A 20,071-nucleotide genomic window follows, 5' to 3' on the forward strand; every position below is an offset into this window, starting at 1 on the left:
CAAGTATGAAAGCAATAGCTTTGATACTTTAGGAATAAAGTGGACCTTAACACAAAACTTAACCAAAGTATAAAAAGGGCACATAATTCTGTCAAAATGCCATCCAGATTTATCTAACTTTGCCTGCCCAGTCCCTTCATGATAGTAAGTAAGTGTACCAAGTTTGAATGCAACAGCTTTGATAGTTCATGGGAAAAAAGGACCTTAACACAAAACTTAGCCCGACGCCGACGCCGATGCTCAGGTGATGACAATAGCTTTTTTTTGTTAAAAAAATAGATACAGTTTATTTCCACATTTATTCAGCAAGGAATAACTTACTACAAAGTAACATCACATCACAACATTTCAAAGAATTCTTAACTTGAGCCATCAAAATGCACACTAGTTCTACTGGCTGAATAATCTTATAAGATAGAAAATGATTTCCCTAATGTTTTAGCTAACCCTTTATGATTTCCCTAATGTTTTAGCTAACCCTTTATCCCTCAGATACGCATTTTCAGGCTTAATTTCCACTGAAGATAATGATGAGCAGCAAACAGCATAAAACCTGAACATACTGCAAGTTACTTGCAGGCTGTTCTGGTTTTATGCTGGTTGCATATAGCACATTTTCGCTTTGCTTCTGAGTGGGTAAAGGTTACAGAGTTATCTATCCACAGCATGTGTTAATCTGTGTATGCAGCAGTTGCATCCCCTGCCTCTTGTCTTCTTCTTAGCCAGATCATACGGTGCTTCTGCTTCATGTAGTACTCATACAGCTCAGAGGTGCGACCCAATTCTCCATCTGAAGAATTGCACAATCAGGTGTTACAAACATTGCTGGTAGTTTGAAATACAATGGATCATTTAATGAACAAGCGCAATAAACATGAGCTTTGTCACAGACAAAACAGCAGAAGTCCACTACCATATTTCTGTAGTCAGATTGTTTTCACAAAAAAAAAGTTTATAAGATGTGCCTCACTTAGTTTAAATTTTGTTGAATTATCCCAGGATAAAGAATTACATTTCCAATTATTTCCGTAACCATAGCAAACACAAATTTGACAAGAGCACCGCCTTGCGGGTGCAGACCGCTCATCTATTTTCTTTTTAAAGGTGAAAGGACTCTCATTTTCAATCACAAAGGAGGGAGGGGTGGTGTGAAGAGGGGTGTATAGTGTAAGGGTGTGGATGGACATTTATTACATTATTTTCCAAAAATGCGAAAAAAAAAAAATTAAAATAAAATCGTGGGTGGGGGGGGTGGGGTGGGGGAGGATTCTTGGGTGCGAAGGGTGGACGGTATTTCAAACATTAAATAATAAAAATAAATTTTTGTTTTTTTTAACCGTTTAAAAAAAAAAAATTGGGGTGGGGGGGTGGGGGGGGGGGGGGTATAGTGTGAGGGTGTGGTGGTAATTTGTGAGATGATCTTAAAAAAAAAAAAATTAGGGAGGGGGGGAGGGGGGGGTGGGGGGGATTCTTGGGTGCGATGGTTGGACGGTATTTCAAACATAAAATAATAAAAATAAATTTTTGTGTTTTTTAAGTTTCAAAAAAAAAATTGGGGGGGGGGGTGGGGGGGGGGGGCATAGTGTGAGGGTGTGGTGGTCATTTGTGAGATGATCTTAAAAAAAAAAAAAAAAAAAAAAAAAAAAAATGGGGGGTGGGGGGGGGGAGGGGGGGGGGAGGGCACGGGGGATGGTTTGGGTGGAGTCTATTGTGGTATGTCAGGTAAGAGTAGTTTTGTCAAAGTATCAATCAAATCTAATCATAAATAAAGAAGTTATGGAAATTTTAGCAAAATTTAATAATTTGACCTTGAGAGTCAAGGTCATTCAAAGGTCAAGGTAAAATTCAACTTGCCAGGTACAGTAACCTCATGATAGCATGAAAGTATTTGAAGTTTGAAAGCAATAGCCTTTATACTTAAGAAGTAAAGTGGATCGAAACACAAAATTTAACCATATATTTAAAGTTACTAAGTCAAAAAAGGGCCATAATTTCGTAAAAATGACAACCAGAGTTATGCAACTTGTCCTTTTACTGTACCCTTATGATAGTTTGCGAGTGTTTCAAGTATGAAAGCAATATCTATGATACTTTAGGAGTAAAGTGGACCAAAACACAAAACTTAACCAAATTTTCAATTTTCTAAGTATAAAGGGCCCATAATTCCGTCCAAATGCCAGTCAGAGTTACATTACTTTGCCTGCACAGTCCCCTTATGATAGTTAATATGTGTTGCAAGTATGAAAGCAATAGCTTTGATACTGTAGGAATGAAGTGGACCTAAACACAAAACTAAACAAAATTTTCAATTTTTTAAGTATAAAAAGGGCACATAATTCTGACAAAAAGGCCAGTCAGAGTTACATTACTTTGCCTGCACAGTCCCCTTATGATAGTTAGAAAGTGTTGCAAGTATGAAAGAAATAGCTTTGATACTTAAGGAATAAAATGGACCTAAACACAAAACTTAACCAAAATTGTCAATTTTCTTAGTATAAAAAGGGCCTCTAGAGTGTTAACAAGATTTTACTATATCTATATATAGCCATAAGGAAAAATGCCCCGCCTCTTGGCAGCCATGTTTTTCACGCAAATTTTACCATTGTCAAACTCATCCAAGATATCATTGAGACCAATGTATGACCAAATTTCATTAAGATTGGACAATAAATGTGGCCTCTAGAGAGTTAACAAGGCTAATGTTGATGGCGCACAACTGACGATGGACAAAAGACGATCACAAACGCTCACCATGAGCACATTGTGCTCAGGTGAGCTAAAAATGGAAGAAAAAAATGAAAGGGGGGGGGATTCTGGGGGAGGGCGTGGGGAATGGTTTGGGTGGAGTCTATTGTGGTGTGTAAGGTAAGGGTTGTTTTGTCCAAGAATGAATCAAATCTGATCATAAATAAAGAAGTTTTAGGCAATTTTAGAAAAATGTAATAATCTGACCTTGAGAGTAAAGGTCATTCAAAGGTCAAGGTCAAATCAACTTGACAGGTACAGTACCCTCATGATAGCATAACAGTATTTAAAGTTTGAAAGCAATAGCCTTGATACTTTAGAAGTAAAGTGGGTCTAAACACAAAATTTAGCATATTCAAAGTTACTAAGACAAAAAAGGGCCATAATTCTGTCAAAATGCCAACTAGAGTTATGCAACTTGTCCTGTACAGTCCCCTTATGATAGTTAGTGAGTGTTCCAAGCCTGAAAACAATAGCTATGATACTTTAGGAGTAAAGTGGACCAAAACACAAAACTTAACAAAATTTTCAATTTTTCAAGTATAAAGGGGCAATAATTCTGTCAAAATACCAGTTAGAGTTACATAACTTTGCCTGCACAGTCCCCTTATGAAAGTAAGTAAGTGTTGCAAGTATGAAAGCAATAGCTTTGATACTTTAGGAATAAAGTGGACCTTAACACAAAACTTAACCAAAGTATAAAAAGGGCACATAATTCTGTCAAAATGCAGGCCAGAGTTATCTAACTTTGCCTGCCCAGTCCTCTCATCATAGTAAGTAAGTGTACCAAGTTTGAATGCAATAGCATTGATACTTTCTGAAAAAAGTGGACCTAAACGCAAAACTTAACCAAAATTTTCAATTTTCTAAGTATAAAAAGGGCACATAATTCTGTCAAAATGCACGCCAGAGTTATCTAACTTTGCCTGCCCAGTCCCCTCATGATAGTAAGTAAGTGTACCAAGTTTGAATGCAATAGCATTGATACTTTCTGAGAAAAGTGGACCTAAACGCAAAACTTAACCGGACGCCGACGCCAACGCCGACGCCAAGGTGATGACAATAGCTCATATTTTTTTTTCAAAAAATAGATGAGCTAAAAATGTGCATATTCCACATATGGCCATTTATGCACAAGCTTAGTTTCATCAGCCCTCTAAAGTACTTTTTGAGGTAGGATCCATACTTCAGTTTTAATTATTTATGTAGTAAAAGAAGCAAAAATGTTTGCCGTAAGAAAAACTGAAATATCATTAATATTATGCATACAGCCCATCATCAAAATACTGAGTTTTATCATCCTAGCTTTTTGAACTTTTTGAGTTATGGAAGGATTCAGATTTTACAATCACACATTTCTACAAATGGATACTAAAATTACTACTTCATTATTAAACATAATGACATTTCAGCGCCCTAATAGACTTACTAAGGGACCTGGGAGTTTTTTTTTGCAAATGCCTATTTATATGACTTTTTGAGCGACCAAAATGTATATTTTATTTGTTCTGGTGGAAAGACAAACGGATGAACTGTGTATAAACCTCTAGTCCCTTCTAGCGAAACCGGTAGGGGACTTATCAATTCATATTCAACTGATACCCAATATACAAGCTAATAGTTCAGTATATTATTGATAAATTAGAAGTTTTCCACAATTTTTTTTTTTTTTGGGTCCACAGGTGGTTGATATTTAGTGCAATTGTCCATAAACTTGAAGCTCCTATCTTTTGCTTGCATTTGTATCAGTGTTTTACGTGTTTAGCATCAATAAGATAGATTGAATGTATTTTTACATCATGTTTGTACAGTCAAAACTGATAACAGGGGTCAGTCAAGGGAAATAACCAAAGTAACCATTCTCGACGAGTGACCACTATTCTTGGATCACCACTTTTTAGATGGTTGGCAGTTTGTAGTATTGCCACGTCGTTACCCAACCTAGTCGTTAGCACGCAGTGTTTAACAAAGGCTCATTGCCGATAACTAGGCCTAAGCATAATATCATAAATAATTTCTATGAAATAATACGGAATAATGTCTTATAAATTGATTTAATTTCATAACTATTTTTAAACTGAATCTATGATTTCATCAACAATATAATTGTTGTTTACTCATGCATCTCGTTCATTCAGTAAATCAGAGAGTTCATTATATTCATTGGGATGTATTTTAAGGTAAAGATTGTCACATGTCATTGACGTCACGTCTGATCAAATATAAAAGCAGATTCGCTGTCATAAACCGAAAGTACGGTATAAATGTATTGTTTTAATTCAAAGAAAAATATGCCACAATCTTGTTAAAAAATAGTTAGTTTGTTATTAAAGTTGCAATTAAATGTAGTTTTAGTCCTGAACAGGCGATCACTTATCCTTTTATTGCCTTCTCATAACAACACTTGCCAGCTTAGTGCTGTTTTTAACAACTTATCAGCTATAAAGATCTATTGACTTTGTCACGCCCTCATGCTTAGTTGTTATGAATGAAGCCAATAATTGCTTTTTTATACACATTCTTATTGTAACATGCACCTGTTTTGTTTGTGTTCTTAATTTTTGCGACTAAACAACTGACCCATGACCGTTGTTTTCAGTTCAAACATGACTTTCGGAGTGAAATATACTGTCCGTTGGCTGTTATGGACAACTGACCGTTATTCTCAAGTGCAATATAGTGATTTTCGTTGGGGAGGGGGGAATCCAGATTGACAGTTGTCTGCAATTGACCATTATTCTCAAGTGACTGTTAGGTCAGTTTCGACTGTAATTTTATATAGCCAACAAATTTAATTATTTTTAAATGAAAAGCTTTTTCCCTTGACTAACAAGGGGTATTTGAAAGTACATTCTGAACATGACAGTTTCAAATGCACTAGTATTTTCTGTTTTAATGATGTCTTGTTAACATAAATTTGCTTAAAGGCGGTTCTAAGGAACCTTCACCTATGTGAACACAGAGCCAAAGGTCACCAAGAAACTTTGACCTTTTGACCTTTGATGTCACAGGGCCCAGGGTCACTAAAGAACCTTTGCCTGTATGGAAAAAGGACCCAGGGTCACTAAGAAACCTTCACCTTTGAGGACACAGGACCCGGAACCACTAAGGAACCTTAACCTTTGATGACAAAAGACCCAGGGTCACTAACGAACCTTCAATTTTGAGACACATGACCCCGGGTCACTAACTAACCTTCACCTATATGAACACTTGACTCAGGATCACTAAGGAACTTTCACCTATATGGACACAGGACCCAGGGTCACTAAGAAACCTTCACCTCTGTGAACAAAGGACCAAGGGTCACTAAGGAACCTTCACATCTGTAAACACAGGACCCAGGGTCACTAAGGAACATTTACCTTTTAGGACAAATGATAAAGGGTGACGAAGGAACCAACAAAGGACCCAGGGTTATTATGGAACCTTCACCTTTTAAGAAAAAGGTCACATTGTCACTAAGGAACCTTAACACTTGTGGACACAGGACCCAGGTTCACTTAGAAACCTTTACCTTTATGAACACTTGACCCAGGGTAATAAAGGAACCTTCACCTCTGTGGGCAAATGACCAATGGTCTCTAAGGAAACTTCAACTCTGTGGACAAAGGACCCAGGGTCACTAAGGAACCTTCACCTTTGAGGAAAAAAGACCAAGGGTCACTAAGGAACCTTCACCTCTGTGGACACAGAACCCAGGGTCACTAATGAACCTTCACCTCTATAGACAAAGGACCCAGGGTCACTAAGGAACCTTCACCTTTGAGGACAAAATACACAGGATCACTAAGTAACCTTCACCTTTGAGGAGACAGGAGCCAGTGTCACTAAGGAACCTTCACCTCTGTGGACACAGAACCCAGGGTCACTAAGGAACCTTCACCTCTATAGACAAAGGACCCTGGGTCACTAAGGAACCTTCACCTTTGAGGACAAAAGACCCATGGTCATAAGGAACCTTCTCCTTTGAGAATACCTCAAATGTAAGTCATAGTTGACATAGTCCACAGTTGACTGTGTCTTACATCTGAGATGGTAGTTGACTTTGACTTACATCTGAGAGTCTGTGACTTACATCTGAGCTGGTAGTTGACTGTGACTTACATCTGAGATGATAGTTGACTGTCACAACAACTGTGACTTACATCTGAGATCATAGTTGACTGTGACATACATCTGATATGGTAGTTGACTGTGACTTACATCTGAGATGGTAGTTGAATATGACTTACATCTGAGATGGTAGTTGACTGTGGCCAACATCTGAGATGGTAGTTGACTATGACTTACATCTGAGATGGTAGTTGACTGTGACTTACATCTGAGATGGTAGTTGACTATGACTTACATCTGAGATGTTAGTTGACTATGGCTTACATCTGAGATGGTAGTTGACAGTGACTTACATCTGAGAGGATAGTTGACTGTGACTTACATCTGATATAGTAGTTGACTGTGACTTACATCTGAGATGACAGTTAACTCTGACTTACATATGTGATGGTAGTTGACTGACTCTGTGACTTACATCTGAGATGAAAGTTGACTGTGACTTACATCTGATATAGTAGTTGACTGTGACTTACATTTGAGATGATAGTTGACTGTGACTTACATCTGAGATGGAAGTTGACTGTGACTTATATCTGATATAGTAGTTGACTGTGACTTACATCTGAGATGGTAGTTGACTGTGACTTACATCTAAGATGATAGTTGACTATGACTTATATCTGAGATGATAGTTGACTGTGACTTACATCTGAGATGATAGTTGACTGTGACTTACATCTGAGATGATAGTTGACTGTGATTTACATCTGAGATAGTAGTTGACAGTGACTTACATCTGAGATGGTATTTGTCTGTGACTTAGATCAGAGATGTTAGTTGACTATGACTTACATATAAGATGGTAGTTGATTGTGACTTACATCTGAGATGGTAGTTGACTGTGACTTACATCTGAGATGGTAGTTGACTGTGACTTACATCTGAGATGGTAGTTGATAGTGACTTACATCTGAGATGATAGTTGACAGTGACTTACATCTGAGATAGTAGTTGACAGTGACTTACATCTGAGATGATAGTTGACAGTGACTTACATCTGAGATGGTAGTTGACTGTGATTTACATCTGAGATGGCAGTTGACTGTGACTTACATTTGAGATAGTAGTTGACAGTGACTTACATCTGAGATGGTAGTTGACCATGACTTACATCTGAGATGGTAGTTGACAGTGACTTACATCTGAGAGGATAGTTGACTGTGACTTACATCTGATATAGTAGTTGACTGTGACTTACATCTGAGATGACAGTTAACTCTGACTTACATATGTGATGGTAGTTGACTGACTCTGTGACTTACATCTGAGATGAAAGTTGACTGTGACTTACATCTGATATAGTAGTTGACTGTGACTTACATCTGAGATGATAGTTGACTGTGACTTACATCTGAGATGGAAGTTGACTGTGACTTACATCTGATATAGTAGTTGACTGTGACTTACATCTGAGATGGTAGTTGATTGTGACTTACATCTAAGATGATAGTTGACTGTGACTTACATCTGAGATGATAGTTGACTGTGACTTACATCTGAGATGATAGTTGACTGTGACTTACATCTGAGATGATAGTTGACTGTGATTTACATCTGAGATAGTAGTTGACAGTGACTTACATCTGAGATGGTATTTGTCTGTGACTTAGATCAGAGATGTTAGTTGACTATGACTTACATATAAGATGGTAGTTGATTGTGACTTACATCTGAGATGGTAGTTGACTGTGACTTACATCTGAGATGGTAGTTGACTGTGACTTACATCTGAGATGGTAGTTGATAGTGACTTACATCTGAGATGATAGTTGACAGTGACTTACATCTGAGATAGTAGTTGACAGTGACTTACATCTGAGATGATAGTTGACAGTGACTTACATCTGAGATGGTAGTTGACTGTGACTTACATCTGAGATGGCAGTTGACTGTGACTTACATATGAGATAGTAGTTGACAGTGACTTACATCTGAGATGGTAGTTGACCATGACTTACATCTGAGATGGTAGTTAATGGTGTCTTACATCTGATATAGTAGTTGACTGTGACTTACATCTGAGATGGTAGTTGACTGTGACTTACATCTGAGATGATAGATGACTGTGACTATCATCTGATATGGTAGTTGACTGTGACTTACATCTGAGATAGAAGTTGACTGACTTACATCTGAGATTGTAATTGACTATGACTTACATCTGAGATAGTAGTTGACAGTGAGTTACATCTGAGATAGTAGTTGACAGTGACTTACATCTGAGATGGTAGTTGACTGTGACTTACATCTGAGATGGTAGTTGACTGTGACTTACATCTGAGATGGTATTTGTTTGTGACTTAGATCAGAAATGTTAGTTGACTATGACTTACATATAAGATGGTAGTTGATTGTGACTTACATCTGGGATGTAGTTGACTGTGACTTACATCTGAGATGGTAGTTGACTGTGACTTACATCTGAGATGGTAGTTGACATCTGAGATGGTAGTTGACTGTGACTTACATCTGAGACGATAGTTGACAGTGATTTACATCTGAGATGGTAGTTGACAGTGACTTACATCTGAGATGGTAGTTGACCGTGACTTACATCTGAGATGGTAGTTGACTGTGACTTACATCTGAGATGGTAGTTGACTGTGACTTACATCTGAGTCGATAGTTGACAGTGATTTACATCTGAGATAGTAGTTGACAGTGACTTACATCTGAGATGGTAGTTGACCGTGACTTACATCTGAGATGGTAGTTGACTGTGACTTACATCTGAGATGGTAGTTGACTGTGACTTACATCTGAGATGGTAGTTGACAGTGACTTACATCTGAGATAGTAGTTGTCTGTGACTTACATCTGAGATGATAGTTGACTGTGACTTACATCTGAGATGGTAATTGACTATGACTTACATCTGAGATGGTAGTTGACAGTGACTTACATCTGAGATAGTAGTTGACAGTGACTTACATCTGAGATAGTAGATGACTGTGACTTACATCTGAGATGGTAATTGACTATGACTTACATCTGAGATGGTAGATGATTGTGACTTACATCTGAGATGGAACTTGACTGTGACTTACGTCTGAGATGGCAGTTGACTGTGACTTACATCTGAGATAGTAGTTGACTGACTTACATCTGAGATAGTAGTTGACTGTGACTTACATCTGAGATGATTGTTGACTGTGACTTACATCTGAGATGGCAGTCGACTGTGACTTACATCTGAGATGGCAGTTGACTGTGACTTACATCTGAGATGGTAGATGACAGTGACTTACATCTGAGATGGTAGTTGACTGTGACTTACATCTGAGATGGCAGTTGACTGTGACTTACATCTGAGATGGTAGTTGACAGTGACTTACATCTGAGACAGTAGTTAACTATGACTTACATCTGAGATGGTAGTAAACTATGACTTACATCTGAGATGGTAGTTGACTGCGCTGTCCTGATACTGCTCCCGCTCAGTCTGGCACTTCTCATACTTGTTTGCGCCCCAGTACCAGTTACAGTGAGTCAGCCGCTTGCGCAATATCTTGATCTTGAACATGTCCACCTTCCTAGAAACATACATTTCAATGGATGTGTGTTCAACTGTTATGTCTATACAATATTTTGATCTCATTTACCACAGGTTTTTAACCCTTGACTTGCATCCCATGATCTTATTCTCAACATATTCATAACCTCTAGGTAGTTGCATAACAATAGATAATTAAGTTTTTGCGTTACTAAGGGAAATCAATGTTCTTTATTTTTAGAACAAAGACTCTGTCCTTGTCCTCAAGATTGCCACATGAAACCCTCACCAAAACTAGACATTATATATTGATATATTTATTGTCATTACAATAGTTAATTCTTTAGGTTCTTGTATTATTCAGCACAAAAAAAATCTATACCGGTATTTAATTAACATGACCTTGACCCTAACAAACATCATTTGCAACACAAAGGTAAGCTAGGCCTGGAGAAAAAGTATCAATGAATGAATTGATGTATAAATTAATGTATGAATTAGCAATTTCTATATGGAGAATACATGTTATTACTTAGAATGAAATTTCTCATGCAATTTATGAGAAACTAGCTTTAAGAAAAACATGCATACAAGGTGCATATGTTCATTTCTAAGTGTAAGATTGCCCCTTAATTTGACAAATATTCAACATGAGTCACCAAACTGTGCCCATGGTTTCATTTTAATATGTTTGACAGTGTTTAAAGTGTTTCAAATTTGAGTGAAATCTTTCTAGCAAATTCTGACATACTAGCTGACACGAAAACTTTAACCTTGCCCTGATATTGACGCTCCAGATATATGTCACAAGTCATGTGCATATGTGCCAATGTTATTGTTTTATGGTCAAATTTTGGGCTAAATTCCAAGTCCATTCCCATAAAAAAACAAGGGCTGTTTGTAAAACATGCATGCCCCCCATATGGGCTGTCAGTTGTAGTGGCCGCCATTGTATGAATACGTTTTTTGTCACTGTGACCTTGACCTTTGACCTAATGTAAGTTATCATCCGGAAACCATTGTACTATTTCGAGTCACTGTGACCTTGACCTTTGACCTAGTGACCTGAAAATCAATAGGGGTCATCTGCCAGTCATGATCAAGGGGGGAGTGAGAGGGGGGGTATAATGTGGGGTGTGGTAATTTATAAGATGTTTAAAAAAAAAATATTTTTTGGGGGGAAGGGGGGGGGGGGGGGGAGTAGGGGGAGTGAGAGGGGGGTAAAATGTGGTGTGTGGTAATTTATAAGATGTTATAAAAAAAAAAAATTATAATGTGGGGTGTGGTAATTTATAAGATGTTTAAAAAAAATAATTTTTTTTTTTGGGGGGGAGGTGGGGGGGGGTGGGGGAGTAGGGGGAGTGAGAGGGGGGTAAAATGTGGTGTGTGGTAATTTATAAGATGTTTAAAAAAAAAAAATTGGGGGTGGGTGGGGGGTGGGGGTGAGAGGGGGGTATAATGTGGGGTGTTGTAATTTATAACATTGTTATAATATAACAGTGCCTACTTGTCTCTCTCATGCTGCTCAGTTGCCTCATACTTGCAGACTTCATCGCTTATGTCACACTGGTCTATGGTTGGCACACGGGCAAACTTCCTGTGATAGTACACTGGGCGAGGAGTCTGCCTGAATGGCAGCACAAAGGTCTCTAAAAGATAACAAACAAAACAAATGAGGCCACATTTCGAGGACTGTACTATTAACTTGTAAGGGTAGGTATAGACAAAAAGGTTTATACCTAAAATTACCTCCTGATAAATACATACTTTCTGTGTTGTTAATGAATCATATATGTATTGATCACAACAACAAAAAAGGTCTTGCTTTTTTAAATTACTTATTTGGATGGGTAGTTAGATATATGGCAGTGGCGGAATCAAACAATGGACTATTAGGGTCACTGGAAAAGGTTCCATTCACAATTAAGCACCAAAAGATGGGTATGCTGTTTACGATTGCAAACACAACTTTTACCAAAGTAAAATTATAAGTATTTTTGTTATATGAAAAATATTAATTATGAACAACAATCATCAAAATGTTATATATTGTTTATTGTTTAAGGTACTGCCGTATCTAAACACATTTAGCCATAAAACATCATTTCATGTATGCAATTTCTGTATGAAATACCTATTCAAAATCAATTTACTGAGCTCCTCAAAGCCTATACTGACTAAAATCATTTTACTGTGAACTAGTCATTTACCAATCCTCTGTGAACTGTTAACATGACTTGAGCTTAATTTAGTTAAAAATCCCTTAAAATTTAAATACAAAAAAATCATGAAGAAGACTTATTTTTGCGGTTGAAGATAAGATGTGACAGAATCAGTATCCTTTTTCACAGTGTAACCATGTTCAAATCATTATGACTGGGACTTCATTTTGATTGGATATTGTACAGTGACCTAGCACCGAGCCGTTCCTAATATCAATGATTTAGTTTAAATAAAGAACTAAACTCTCGTGATGTTGTCACATGCTTTAGCTCATTGTATTTTGTTTCACTAACCTTACTACACTTGAAAATAAATACAAACACGACCAGATCGAGGAAAAAACAGGAATAATTGCATTCCAAAATCTTACTTCAAATAATCCTAATTTATCCACATTTCATTTATTTTATTGGTACTCTTCATTAAATTTCCACATGAATTGCTTAGTGAAGCAAAATGGCTGCACTAATGTAAACACAACACTTTCATTTATTTGATTTCATTAAAAAAACTTTCAGTTTCTCGCGATTTTCAAAAAATGTTGCAAAACAAATCTAGCATAAGAACTGTCCGCACACATCGCTTCAGGTGATATCAGGCCTTTTCCTTCTGTTAAACGGACCCATTTCCAAAACAAAAGGGTAATTTTTTCCCCCACTTTAAAAAACATTCCCCAATTCAAATGTATTTACTCTTTAAGAAAGAAGTGTGTTATTTTTATTTTATCTTGATATTACTTCAATGACATCTAACAATATATATATAACTACAGGGCTTTGCTCCTGATTTTGTGAAGGGGCCCTGACAAAAAAAAAAAAAAAATTAGGGGAGGGGGATTCGGGTGGGGGGAGAGGGGGGTGGGTTGGGATTCTTGGATGCGATGGTTGGACGGTATTTCAAACATAAAATAATAAAATAAATATTTGTGTTTTTAACCGTTTCAAAGTTTGTGGATGGGGTGGTCATTTGTGAGATGATCTTTAAAAAAAAAAAAAAAATAGGGGGAGGGTGATTCGGGGGGGGGGGGGGGGGGGGGGGGGGAGGGTACGGGGGATGGTTTGGGTGGAGTCTATTGTGGTATGTCAGGTAAGAGTAGTTTTGTCAAAGTATCAATCAAATCTAATCATAAATAAAGAAGTTATGGCAATTTTAGCAAAATTTAATAATTTGACCTTGAGAGTCAAGGTCATTCAAAGGTCAAGGTAAAATTCAACTTGCCAGATACAGTAACCTCATGATAGCATGAAAGTATTTGACGTTTGAAAGCAATAGCCTTGATAGTTAAGAAGTAAAGTGGATCAAAACACAAAATTTAACCATATATTCAAAGTTACTAAGTAAAAAAAGGGCCATAATTCCATAAAAATGACAACCAGAGTTATGCAACTTGTCCTTTTACTGTACGCTTATGATAGTTTGCGAGTGTTCCAAGTATGAAAGCAATATCTATGATACTTTAGGGGTAAAGTGGACCAAAACACAAAACTTTACCAAATTTTCAATTTTCTAAGGTATAAAGGGCCCATAATTCCGTCCAAATGCCAGTCAGAGTTACATAACTTTGCCTGCACAGTCCCCTTATGATAGTTAATAAGTGTTGCAAGTATGAAAGCAATAGCTTTGATACTGTAGGAATAAAGTGGACCTAAACACAAAACTTAACAAAATTTTCAATTTTCTAAGTATAAAAAGGGCCCATAATTCTGTCAAAATGCCAGTCAGAGTTACATTACTTTGCCTGCACAGTCCCCTTATGATAGTTAGTAAGTGTTGCAAGTATGAAAGCAATAGCTTTGATACTTACGGAATAAAATGGACCTAAACACAAAACTTAACCAAAATTTTCAATTTTCTAAGTATAAAAAGGGCACATAATTCTGTAAAAATGCATGCCAGAGTTATCTATCTTTGCCTGCCCAGTCCCCTCATGATAGTAAGTAAGTGTACCAAGTTTGAATGCAATAGTATTGATACTTTCTGAGAAAAGTGGACCTAAATGCAAAACTTAACCAAAATTTTCTATTTGCTAAGTATAAAAAGGGCCCATAATTCTGTCAAAATGCCAGTCAGAGTTACATTACTTTGCCTGCACAGTCCCCTTATGATAGTTAGTAAGTGTTGCAAGTATGAAAGCAATAGCTTTGATACTTACGGAATAAAATGGACCTAAACACAAAACTTAACCAAAATTTTCAATTTTCTAAGTATAAAAAGGGCACATAATTCTGTAAAAATGCATGCCAGAGTTATCTATCTTTGCCTGCCCAGTCCCCTCATGATAGTAAGTAAGTGTACCAAGTTTGAATGCAATAGTATTGATACTTTCTGAGAAAAGTGGACCTAAATGCAAAACTTAACCAAAATTTTCAATTTTCTAAGTATAAAAAGGGCCCATAATTCTGTCAAAATGCCAGTCAGAGTTACATTACTTTGCCTGCACAGTCCCCTTATGATAGTTAGTAAGTGTTGCAAGTATGAAAGCAAAAGCTTTGATACTTACGGAATAAAATGGACCTAAACACAAAACTTAACCAAAATTTTCAATTTTCTAAGTATAAAAAGGGCACATAATTCTGTAAAAATGCATGCCAGAGTTATCTAACTTTGCATGGATAGTCCCCTCATGATAGTTAGTAAGTGTACCAAGTTTGAATGCAATAGCATTGATACTTTCTGAGAAAAGTGGACCTAAACGCAAAACTTAACAAAAATGTTCAATTTTCTAAGTATAAAAAGGGCACATAATTCTGTCAAATTGCACGCCAGAGTTATCTTAATTTGCCTGCCCAGTCCTCTCATGATAGTAAGTAAGTGTACCAAGTTTGAATGCAATAGCATTGATACTTTCTGAGAAAAGTGGACCTAAACGCAAAACTTAACCGGACGCCAACGCCGACGCCAAGGTGATGACAATAGCTCATATTTTTTTTTCAAAAAATAGATGAGCTAACAAATGGCGATTGTTTGTGTTTATGAAATGGCTGTTTGGCTAGTGTATTGGTTGGTACACTCACTTCTCACCTAGGTGACCCGGGTTCAATTCCCGTTTATGGAAGCATGTGAGTTTGGTTGATGGTCACCATACCCGGCAGGTGGGGTTTCCTCCCGGTATTCAGGCCCCCCCTCCCCACCACAACACCAGACCACATAAAAATTGAAAAAATCTTTCAGTAACAAGGAAATAGCTGAAAATTGCAGCTATAATTAGAAATTTCTCCCAACTTGTGTGAGTCTAGTAAATTAATTAGGTAGGAGTGCTGGGGCAAACTCCAGGTCTACACATAATGTAGCCTCTGGCATGGAAAGGACTTCATTAACTTTGAAATACACACATGTTTATAAAATTCTTTAGTACTTTAATGTGCCCATGTTTCTCAAAAGAAGAAAAACCAATAAAACAGGAACTCGGGGCTCCCAAGTACCATCATAATTTACAATCAATGACAAACAATACAATTTTAGGTTTTAATTTACTCATGTCTAATAATAATTGAAATGCAGCATGTTGAAATCAGCCACCCATTTTAGCCTGTATTATATAAATTTATTCAGCAGCAATGAGGCTTATCACTTATTACATACATGGCAGGTCAATGGTTAAATATATTAATTAAATTCAGTTAAATAAAAAAAAAAAACATTTACATTTAAGTGTTTTTTATATGTGTTTATGTTTCCACCAAACTGCCAAATGTGAGTTGTTTCTGATTAATGATGATGGGCATGGTGTAATGAGGTGCTTTGGCAAATGATGCTATTACACAATCATGTACAACACAACATGGCAATATATGAGCATTTAACTTATTTATAATGCCATTACAACAACGCAGGTGTGTAGGTTATATTGGAGTTACAGTGTATATTTATTGTATTATGAACATATATTAAGTCTTTATCACTTAGAAACATATTTTGACTCATTTGTAGTCCCTTAGAAAGTTAAATTTAATTAAAGACCTTTATTATTAGATTCAAGTTTTCAAGGATTCAATTCTAACAATAAGATACTGATGAGCACCAAACAGCATAAAAGCGTGCGAGGTACTTGCAGGCTGTTCTGGTTTTATGCTGTTTGCAAATAGCCGTTTTCACATAAATTGCTTCTAAGTGGACAAGGGTTAAAACTGGACAGTAAGGACTAGTGGCATATTTGTTTTTAATCTTAAAACAAAGAATAGATGCATTTTATATCGCATTGACGACAATGATTTAAGAAATTTTACAAAATGGCTTATATAATTATGTTAATAGTGGTGAAAAAAATATTAAAATGGGAGGCGACAGGAAATTTTAACCCTGCGAGAGCCCTGGGAACTTCTTGAATTGTAAATAGAAGTTATTAAAAAGTTTAATTACTGTTTAAGTGTATATAAAATATGTTCAGTGAATCAAAATTGTTAAGTTTAGTTGGCCTAATTCCTATTGCAATTGAGTACTCTCCTTTTTCCCTGCGAAATCATGGTACTATTTTCACAGTATGAACTTAGTCATGTTAGGGGAAAAGTTGTGTGGCAGCCCAGTTAGCTCAGTTGGTAGCGCACTTGCCCTGTTAGCGAGGTGTCCCCGGTCGGAATCCCGGACTGGCTGCACAATTTTCTCACCCTTTGACACAAGGACACCAACACAAGTAGTAAATGTTTTTTCAGTGAGAATGGACTATCGGCTTTGAGTAGTTACCGTAGGTTTCCATGTATAGCGCGCACCCGTGTATAGCGCGCAGGCTGTTTTTTAAATGCAAAAATGGAGAAAAAAATATTTCAAGACAATAAAACCACCAAATCGGACCAAAAATGGCCGCCATTTTACTATTACACAGTCCAATAATCCGGGGCATTGGAAAGCTTAATTAAGCATTCAAAATAGGAAGCGTCATTATGATTAGGAGCAGGGGTTGCATAGCACTATACTTTTCTGACAATTTTATAATTTTCTAGCAAAAGATTAACAGTCCACGTGCATTTCGTGAAAAACGTGAGAAAATAAGAATTAGTGTACATCGTGTGATTTTTCCTCGGGGAAACATGGGCATTACCGGTAAATTTGTTTGAATAACCACAGTTGAACGTTGAATATTTATACACACAAAATGCAATTGCATATTGTCACAAGTCGTGGCACATATTACTCAATATCATCTGCCAATTACGAAGTGCAAAATGATCCCCTTTCACACCTTCCGTTACCTGTAAAAAGACCTCGTTCGCACCTACCTTTGCCTGCTCTCGACAACAATCCCCATCGGAATTCATCGAAAAGGAAGTGTTAAAACACAAACAAAGAAATGTCCGCAAGTTTATTCAAACAAATTTATTTTGACAAAACTTCTTCTACAGCGTTCATACCTACCAGTAGCGACTTCTGGTTGTTTCGACAATGGCCCCTCAGTCAGTAAGATTATAGGGTGGTGGTTTTCTGGAAAAAAAACATGGCGGCCATTTTGATTATTTACGATTACACAACATATTTTTACCAATTTAGCAGCCAGGATAGCGTTGTATCAATGTATAACGCGCATCAGCTTTTTAATTTGATTTTTGGAGGTAAAAAACTGCGCGCTATACGTGGAAACCTACGGTAAATGCGCTGTGAATAAACAATTCCTCCAATTACCTCGAGTAGAGCGGTTAAGGAAACAAATAAAAAAAATTCTGAATTAATACAAAAATGCCGCAATAATTGTTTATTTACAGCATGTTTATCCACACAAAGCCGATAGTGCCATGCATACCCCAAATTACATACACTATGCACGTTGTTTACCTTGTGTCGAGACGTCACATCTAAAAAGCATGAGTACTCGATTGCAATAGGCATGAGGTCAACAAAACTCTGAAAATTTGATTCACTGAATAAATTTATAGAAACTGAAAGATTAATTTAACTTTCTTTTTTATAACTTCTACTTACAAATCAACAAGTTTCTGTTTTATCGGTGGACCTTCTTTTGAGCAACAATGGCACAAAAAGGTGCAACAATGGCACAAAAAGGTGCTCAAGAATTGCAAAAAACAACGTTCGCAATTTGTTCAAATACAATTTCGGCACATATGTTACTTTTAAAAGAAATGATAAAATTATCATCTTATTGGGACAGGGTTGACCCATGAACGTGTGTATATCGTCACGTCACCTATTTTCGCAATATGCGCGCACAGATTGTTCCATGCAACATTTTCTGGGAATCTTGAAAAAGTAAAAAAAAAATCTGTAAAATTAATCAAATACATGTAAGTGTTTTATTTACACTAGCGCAGTGGTCTGCAATTTATGAGCAAGTTTAATGAAGAGTTATTCAAAAGTACCGAAAATGCAGGGAATAGGCATAATTTTGGATTATTTCAGTTGAAGTAAGATTTTAAAATGCAATTAAACTGGTTTGTTCACTCATTTTTGTTGTGTCTGTAATTATTTTATAGCGTAGTAATGTTAGAATTTATTAATTACGGGAGACTTTAATATGAAGGACATTGATTGGGACACGTACACCACCACACATGGAGAGGATCATCATGAAAGCTTATTTATTGAGTGCTTAAGAGATAACTTTTTGTTTCAACATGTAAACCAATTCACAAGATGTAGAAATGATCAGAGCAAGAACATACTTGACCTAATTTTATCTAAAGATGAGAATGACATAGTGAACTTAGAATATCTACCATCCCTTGGATGCAGTGATCATGTAACATTACTATTTGACTTTTTATGTGATTTCAAAATAATATGTACTGGAGCTAGTTCCTATCAATACAGGAAATGTGATTTAATACGCTTTACGGAAGAGTGGGAAACAACAAACTGGCAGGAATATTTCCAACACAGCGATGCTAACAGCATGTGGGAGTCTTTTGTTTGCAAATTCAGAGCTAGTGTGGAAAAGTTTGTTCCAAAGTTTAAACCAAAATCAGGACACATGAAGAAACCGTTGTGGATGACACAGGATTCATTGAGATTTATTAAGGGGAAGCGTCATGCCTGGAATAAATATATGGCTACTAAAAGGACGGCAGACTTTGGAACATATAAAGTGGTGAGAAATGCGGCCAATGAATGTGTGAAGAAGAGTAAGAAAAACTATGAACGGACTATTTCGCTTAAAGCTAAAAGTGAACCGAAGCAATTTTGGCGGTATGTAAAAAGTAAAGTTAAGTCAAAAATTGGCGTTTCTAATTTGAAACGGGACGATGGGGGGTTTGTTGAATAGTGACCAGAGCCAGCAGAGGCATGTATAGCTAAAGCAATGTCAATCAAGCTAAACATTAGTATTACCTCTAAAGGTATTAGCAACGCGTTCAAGTTTATTAAACTGTGCAGATGGTAGCAAATTAGTGTTTATTTGATCTGGCCTGTCGTCGTCAGCTGCCATTTTGACGAGCCGACGTATTCCAGTATACCAACAGATATTGTGCGGACAGATACAGTCAAGGTCGGACAATGTACCGCAAATTGTTATAATCTATTGCTGCAAAATAATAATAATCCAACACATCT

At 36.8% G+C, this 20,071-nt stretch overlaps 1 protein-coding gene across 1 annotated transcript; it reads right to left on the reverse strand.

The window, feature by feature from the left end:
• Positions 1–285: 285 nt before the first annotated feature.
• On the reverse strand, positions 286–20,034 carry LOC127865852 (NADH dehydrogenase [ubiquinone] 1 beta subcomplex subunit 10-like). Its single transcript, XM_052405891.1, has 4 exons — positions 19,850–20,034; positions 11,862–12,003; positions 10,255–10,394; positions 286–790 (listed from the first exon to the last, which is right to left on the reverse strand). The coding sequence occupies exons 1-4, from the start codon at positions 19,944–19,946 to the stop codon at positions 672–674; spliced, it is 498 nt and encodes a 165-aa protein (XP_052261851.1). The 5' UTR covers positions 19,947–20,034; the 3' UTR covers positions 286–671.
• Positions 20,035–20,071: the final 37 nt, after the last annotated feature.

This window comes from Dreissena polymorpha, chromosome 2, assembly GCF_020536995.1.
Source record: "Dreissena polymorpha isolate Duluth1 chromosome 2, UMN_Dpol_1.0, whole genome shotgun sequence".
Lineage (NCBI taxonomy): Eukaryota > Metazoa > Mollusca > Bivalvia > Myida > Dreissenidae > Dreissena > Dreissena polymorpha.